The 7,613-nt window shown below is 34.3% G+C and overlaps 1 protein-coding gene across 1 annotated transcript in view; it reads left to right on the top strand.

The window, feature by feature from the left end:
* ANAPC1 (anaphase promoting complex subunit 1) overlaps window positions 1-7,613 on the top strand; it is a 190,815-nt gene that overhangs the window by 83,278 nt on the left and 99,924 nt on the right. Inside the window, exons 21-24 of the mRNA XM_007959412.2 lie at window positions 2,494-2,572; window positions 2,961-2,997; window positions 3,095-3,165; window positions 5,208-5,386. Coding sequence (XP_007957603.1) covers window positions 2,494-2,572; window positions 2,961-2,997; window positions 3,095-3,165; window positions 5,208-5,386 — 366 coding nt within the window. The remainder of the gene's footprint in view (window positions 1-2,493; window positions 2,573-2,960; window positions 2,998-3,094; window positions 3,166-5,207; window positions 5,387-7,613) is intronic.

Genomic DNA, 7,613 nt, shown 5'->3' on the forward strand with positions numbered 1-7,613 from the left:
TTTTTGGTATTTTCACGCAAATTCTTCTGCTAATTGGGGTTTAGTCCAATTCTGTATCCTTCCCTTCAAGGCTCAGGGTTCCACGATTATCTTCTGTGTCTGTGTTAATTGGTTTCTCTTTTGTTTGTTGAAGAGGGTCTGTGCAATCCTTCTGCCTAGTCCGCCATCTTGCCGGAACTCTGGTTTATTTTATTTTAAATGCATTTTATTGAAATATAATTTATGTACAGTGAAATACACAAAACTAAAGTGACATGGGTCAATGCATTTTTTTTGTGTGTGGTTTATTTTATATTTATATATATATACACACATACACATTTCATTTAGTTTTTATCTTCTCTGTAATCCTTTTTAACTTGTCAGCTCACAGATATATTTAAAATTTAAAATATTAAAAAAATATTTTATTCAGCTTGTTTAATTGTTTATAGGAAGGTTGGTCAGTAATACTTATTCTGCCAAATTGCTGGAAACAGTTGTTTTTGATAGGTAACTTGTCTTTTTATTGGATTTTAGTTTTTTTTGGATGTGATGTTTAGCCAATAAGACATTTGCAGAAACCTATATTATACCTTGCAGTTTATTGTGATGCTTTACTATTGAATAACTGGTATAAGTGGAGATGGTGTTTTCTGTTTCCTATTTGTTGAAATGATGCAAGGAAAAATAAGAAAGTGATTTAACATTTATTAGGGCCTGAGGTCTTCAAAAGGGGTCCTGGTAGCACAGTGGTTAAGTGCTCAGCTATTAACAAAAAGAAAGGTTGGTTGTTCTTCACAGGGGAAATATGTGACAGTCTGCTTCTGTAAAGAAGCCGTGAGGGGCAGTTCTACTCTGCCCTATAGGGTTGCTGTGAATTGGTATCAAGTTGGTGGTAATAGGTTTGGTTTGGTTGTCTTCAAGCAGACTTACATACATTTTCTCATTTAACAGAAAAAGATCTGATTTGCCTCTAGTCATTATTGTGGCATTTTAGAGTACTTTATATCTAAAAAATTGAATTAAAAAATATATTTTTGTTCTGTTACATACTGTTGTTGTTGTTAGGTGCCATTAAGTTGGATCTGACTCCTAGTGACCCCTCCTTGGGTTTTCTAGGTTGTATCACTATGGAAGTAGATTGCCCAACATTCCTTCCGAGGAATGGCTAAGTATTTTAAATTCTTTAGGGGTTTAATGTTTTTTTTTCCTTTTTTGTTTTACTTACATTTTTATTTGCCTGCCTAAATCAGATACCACTATGGTTCTTTAGGGTTTAGGGTGAAGGCAGAAAGATATTTAGCAAATAAGGATGTTTTAGCCTGGTACTTAATCCCACCTACTTCCAAAATTGATTTGAGGGAATTAAAATTTTTGAAGTAAGTATTTGGTAATGTGGACGACTTGGCATTCCAGCCAAGACCTTTTATGTGAATAGAGGCTTCCTATTTTAAATAATTTACCTTATTTTATGGGATGACCTTTGGTCATGTGTAATAGTTTGTATTTTTTTTATTGGTTGTGAATGAACATAATATTTTAACAACTAATTAAAGCCACAAGAGATACTATTAGACATCTGTTAGAAAGGTTAACAAAACAATAAAAGCAAAACCGAAACAAAACACATTTAGGTGAGGGTGTGGAGCAAATACATCTCTCATAAGTTGCTGGTGGGATGCAAAAGTGACACAGCCACTTTTGAAAACTGTTGGCAGTTTTTACAAAGTTAAACATATACATGCCTAAGACTGAACCATCCCACTTCTCATTATTTACCTACGAGAAATGAAAACATATATTCACATCTGTGAGCATATGTGCCATAAACTGGAAACAACCCAGGTGTTCATCAGTTTATGAATAAATTTTTATACATCTGCATAATGGACTACTGCTTGACAATAAAAAGGAATAAACTGCTGGTACATGTAGTAACATGGCTGAATGTCAAAGGCTTTATGCTGCGTTAAAAGAATTAAGACACAAAAGACTTCATTGTTGGATTCCATTTAGATTACATTGTAGAACTGGCAGAACTATAGGGGAAGAGAACAGATTAGTTGTTTCCAGTTTTGGGTGTGTTGTTGTTGTTGTTGTTATTATGTGCCGTTGAGTGGGATCTCATAGTGACCCCTCCTTGGGTTTCCAAGATGGTATCACTTTAGAAGTAGATTGCCCAACCTTCCTTCTGAGGAGTGGCTGGTGGGTTTGAGCCGCTAGCCTTCGGGTTAGCAGTCAGATACCTTAGGCACTATACTACCGAGCTCCCAGTGTTGGGTGTAGGGGGAGGGAATTGATTACAGAGGGGCACAAGGGAGCTTTTTGGAGTGTTGCAAGTTTCTGTGTCATTGTTGTGATGGTGCTTACACAGTAGTGTAACATTTTTAAAAACTCTTGGAGCTGTATACCTAATATGAATGTATTTTCTTCTATTTATATTATCCCTCAATAATCCTGAGTTTAAAAATAATATTGAATTTCAAAAATGTTCATTTTCTCTGTATGCAGAGTATGGCACTCTATATACTTGGTGATGAGAGCTCTGTTTCTGATGAAGGCTCACAGTATTTATCTAGAATAACTATAGGTAAGTCGGTATAATGTTAGGCCTCTCTAGACAAACTTTTATAAATGTTGATATTAGAGTTGAAATAAAAAATTAAAAATTTCACAGGTGTTTGTTTAGAGGGCATGTCTTACCTCTGAGGTTAGTACTATTCTAATCTATAGTCCAGAACTAATTTTCAGAAACCAGGATTACTTAAAATTTGACAAATCTTATGTTTTTGTTGTGGTTAAAATAAAGAACTATTTTAGCCTGTAATTATTATACTTTCCAACCTGCCAGACTACTGCTTATTTTATTATTTTATAGGAAATACTTTTTAATGAATTCTTCCAAATGTCTTCCTTATATTATGTATTTTCTTCCTCATGATATCAAAATCTTAAAATTTCATTTTGTTTCTTTTTAGTCCCCCTAAAGTTGCAAGCAGAACAAGAGGAAAACAGGTGACTTTTATTCAGATTGTGTTTTTATTTTAAAAACATAAAACTATATTATGTTTTACTGATCTGTTTAATAACTTCAGTTTTGTTCTCTTAATAGATTTAATTTCAGGCATTCTACATCAGTTTGTAGCCTAGCTGAAAGATTAGTTGTCTGGATGACTAATGTCGGTAAGCGCTTCTTTGGTACTTTTATGTTTCTTTAAAGTGAAAGTGAGAAGCATGCCCTCTTGTTTTACCCTGGAGACCCCTAATTAAGTGGTGCTTTTTCCATACTAGCTAGGACTTGGAGGTGTGAGGAGAGGGGCACTCTGGCTCTTTGAAGCTTTTACAGAATTGAGATTATAGTGCATTGGATCCTTTTCTTGATAGTCTCACCAACTTCTGTGTAATAATATCTGGGATATCAGTTTTTCAGTTCTTACTGGTTAAGATAACTTGATTTGCCTTTCATCTTAGACCATTCAAGATTGTGGCTTGTAGACTGGCCTTAGAGTAGAGTACTCTTAATTATTATACATGGAAACTTTGAAGCCATCCTAACACTCAGATATCAGAAATTATAATTTTTAGTAAAATCTTAAAGTGATTGTATAAACATTCCAGAGTGTGCTTTGGAAGGATATGGGCAAGGGATTTTAGGCACTATCTAAACATTCAGCTGGGAAGGAGAGAAAGGGAGGAAAAGAGGTATTTATTCTCTATTCTGAAAGCCTGTGCTCCTAGGTTTGAAATAGAGGAAAATACTGAAGAAGTTCTTTCAAAAATAAAGAACTAAAAAGCAAAATTAAGAATTACTCATATGAAGATATGATAGAAAATGAAGATGTCACAGAATAGAATGTTAATGTTTTAATGAATATTACAAGAAGTTTTAAAATCTTACTAAAGAATGTTCTCTGTGACTTAGTTCTCTGCAGCTCATTTTTGAATGCCCCCTTCAAAATTATACTTGTCATTTACGTATAGGATATCTATTCTGAAAAATACCAGTTGAATTTTCCCCATTTCTATATCACATAATATTTAATAAAAGGGTTATTCTCATATAGAGGAAATTTTTTTTTTGATAATTTTTTTTTCAAATTTTCATTGTGATTTGGATGAAAGTTTACAGAGAAAATTCATTTTCCATACAGCAGTTGATACACATTTTGTTTCATGACATTGACTGTAATGCAACAACTCTTTTCCCACTTTTTTCCCATAGTTGCCTCCTCTCTGTGTCCCTGTCTTGCGTGCTTTTCTGCCACCTGATCTATCCTGTGCAAATACTGCTCTTCTGTTCTGTAATTCTAAGGAGTGTATCTACCTGATGTAATGCTCACCGTATATGACTGACTCTTGTTTGGCTGGAAGCCATGAGAGTGAGTTCAACCCAGACCTGAAGGATAGTGAGGGGCCATAGTCTCAGGGGTCTCACCAGGCTCTATCAGACTAGTAAACCTGTCTTTTTAAATAATTTTGAGTTTCGTTCCACATTGTTTTCCCACTCTCTCCAGGATCTCCTGCACTGATCCCTTTCCCAGTGGTTGATCTGTTTAATAACTTCAGTTTTGTTCTCTTAATAGATTTCGTTTCAGGCATTCTACATCAGTTTGTAGCCTAGCTGACAATGTTGCTAATTAATGTTCTTATACTTGTGTCCTGGTGCACATGTACATGTTTCTCTGTGGCTATTGGGGGGCCATAGGGTTGGAGCTATCTAAACATATTCAACCTTATTATGTAATGCCACTGTTTACCAGAATGATTGTACCACCATCAGCTGTAGATAGGGATGACTATTGCTTTGCATAGTTGCTACACTTGATACTGATTGACTTTAATGTTTGTCAAGTGGATATGCTTTTAATATGCATTTCTCTGACTACTTATTAGGTAGAGATCTTTTTTTTTTTTTTTTAAATAGCATTTCTTCTGTTCTTCTGGAAAGATTTTTTGTCCTTTCTGTTTTTTTCCCTGGATTGCTTGTCTTTATTTTAAGGTTTTTAGGACTTCTGTATATTGTGGATACTACTAGTTTTGGAATTTTAAAAGATGCCTTTTATATTAACCCCTGGTGTACCAAGGCATTAATCTAGTAGTGAGATGAGTGAAATGTAATTCTTTCTTATTATCAGGATAGGTTTATTAGTTTACTAACTGCAGTCATGAAAATAATTGGACAGTGATACATTTAATTTTTTTTTCTCCCACCCTTAAACTGTAAGGATTCACTTTAAGAGATTTGGAGACTCTTCCCTTTGGAATTGCACTTCCCATCAGAGATGCAATTTATCACTGCCGTGAGCAGCCTGCTTCAGACTGGCCAGAATCTGTCTGTCTCTTGATAGGACGTCAGGATCTTTCCAAGCAGGCCTGTGAAGGAAACTTACCCAAAGGGAAATCTGTGAGTATCAACATAGAAAGTTAAAAGTTCAGTTTTAGTCTCAAATAAAATAAAAGTAGAAATGTTCTTCGTTTTCCTGTAAATTTTTGCACAAGTGTGTATCAGTTTGTCTTCTACGGTGTAAGCCAGGTGGAGTTTGTAACTGGACAAATCTTATTAATTGTAAATGGAATGGAGATGTTATGAATGCTCTGTCTTGGCTGGAATTTTCTTGAGTCAGGATAAACACCAATTCAGTATGAGAACTACCCAGACTGTTTCACTACTAGTGTCATGTTAGTAATTAAATTATTTAAACCAGTTGAAACTAGTTGCTTTTGATTTGATTCTGACTTACCCTGATGCCATGTGTGTTAGAGAATTGCTTCATAAAGTTTTCTTTTATTCAGTGATTTTTAGAAAGTAGATCACTAACCCTTTCTTCCAAGATGCCTCTGGATAGACTTGAACCTTTACTCTTTTTGGTTAGCAACCAAGCTCATTAACTGTATGCATCGTTCAGAAACTATTAGGTGCATAGTAATTATTACATAGAAAAAGATACTATACATATATCCTGAATTTGAATAGTTAATATATAACTATTTTCTCCTTCATTTTTTTTAGGTTTAATTTTATTTTTATGAAAGTATACACAGCACAGTATGTACCATTTCAACAAATCCTACATGTCCAGTTCATTGATATTGATTACATTCTTTAAGTTATATAACCATTTTCACTATCCCTTTCCAGATTATTCTACCACCGTCAGTGTGTTGTTCCTGCTCCCTTAGCTTCTCATTTAACCTTTTAAGATTCTACTGTCAGTTTATTCCCATGTAGATAAATCTTTGAAAGAGCTCAATGCTCAATGCAGACATACTTTATTAAGTAAACTAAACTGCTGTTTTCCATATATTTTTTATGTGTTAAATTTCTTGAGCGAAATCTTCTAAATAGTTGTAAACATCGCTGTTTAATCACATAAAACAAAAGCCACAAGAAAAGAATTTCTTTTTGGGACCAGAATTATCTCGAAGATGTCTAAGTTATCCCTGCTGAAATACCCTTCTTCATCAATCTTCAAATCTATTTTTTCAAGGTTGAGTTAATTTTAAGAGACTTATAGAGAGCAAGTGAAATATTTTACTACTCCCCCATTATCCTTTTAAGTATGCCACATTTAAAACTTAAAAACTTGCAAAACTTCTCTTAGAACTCTAATTCACCTTTTTAGAGCAAATGGCAGTAATGTATCACCCTGAAGGTCAAGGAGGAGTCAGGGGTGGTTATTCCACTCCTGGTAACTCTTTGACTTTGCTTATTCTCCTGGAAAAACAAATGTACATTCTGCTTTTGCTGTTTATCTCTTGTTAGCCTTTGAATCAATACATGGTAATCAATACACAGTAACTGTTTATTAGTCACATTAGGTCTTAGGCTACTGATGCTGCTTCGGAGTCTGTATAAAACTTACTCCTAACACCAGAGCTGCGTAGTGGACCTATGAGATAAGTAATCTCCCTAGGAACCCATTTTCAGCAAGGATGTACAGTGTATCTATCTTGAAACCTTCATCTAAATATCAACTCTTAATTTTATTAGTGTTTGTCCTTTTTCAAAGAGAAAACCAATGTTTTATGCTAATAATAACTGTTGTCCTTTCCTTGACCAAGAAAAATCTTTAGCATTTGGATCTCTTTTGTTGCTATGAAAGAGAGCACTTAATATGAACACAAAATACAGTAAAATCTGTGAAAGCTGGAACCTTTGTAAGGTGGAAACCTGTCAGGGAAGGAAAACTCAAATATTTTCCTCCCAAGTAGATGATAGAAAAGTGGTAGGTGAACTGCTGTATGAAAAGTGAATTTACTCTGTAAATCTTCACCCAAATCAAAATAAAATAAAAAAAAAAAAAGAAAAGTGGTAGGAATATACTCTGTTAAAGGCAGAAATCTCCTGGAAAGGGAGTCCTAGGGAGTTCCAGCTCTCACTGGTTTCATTGATAATCATTGATCTGTATTTAAATGTCATTTTACCTATCTAACAGTGTTTCCTACCCTACCCTCCTACCCTTGGTAACCAACAAAGAAAATTTCCTTCAATAGATAAACCTTTCCTTTACTTTTACAATAACAGACTAATACAGTATTTGTTCTTCTGTGATTCACTTATTTTACTCAGCATAATGTCCTCCAAGTTCATCCACATTATGCGGTGTTTTGCAGATTCTATGTTATTCTTT

This window comes from Orycteropus afer, unplaced genomic scaffold (assembly GCF_000298275.1).
Source record: "Orycteropus afer afer isolate SDZICR_OR568_19922 unplaced genomic scaffold, OryAfe1.0 scaffold00017, whole genome shotgun sequence".
Classification (NCBI taxonomy): domain Eukaryota; kingdom Metazoa; phylum Chordata; class Mammalia; order Tubulidentata; family Orycteropodidae; genus Orycteropus; species Orycteropus afer.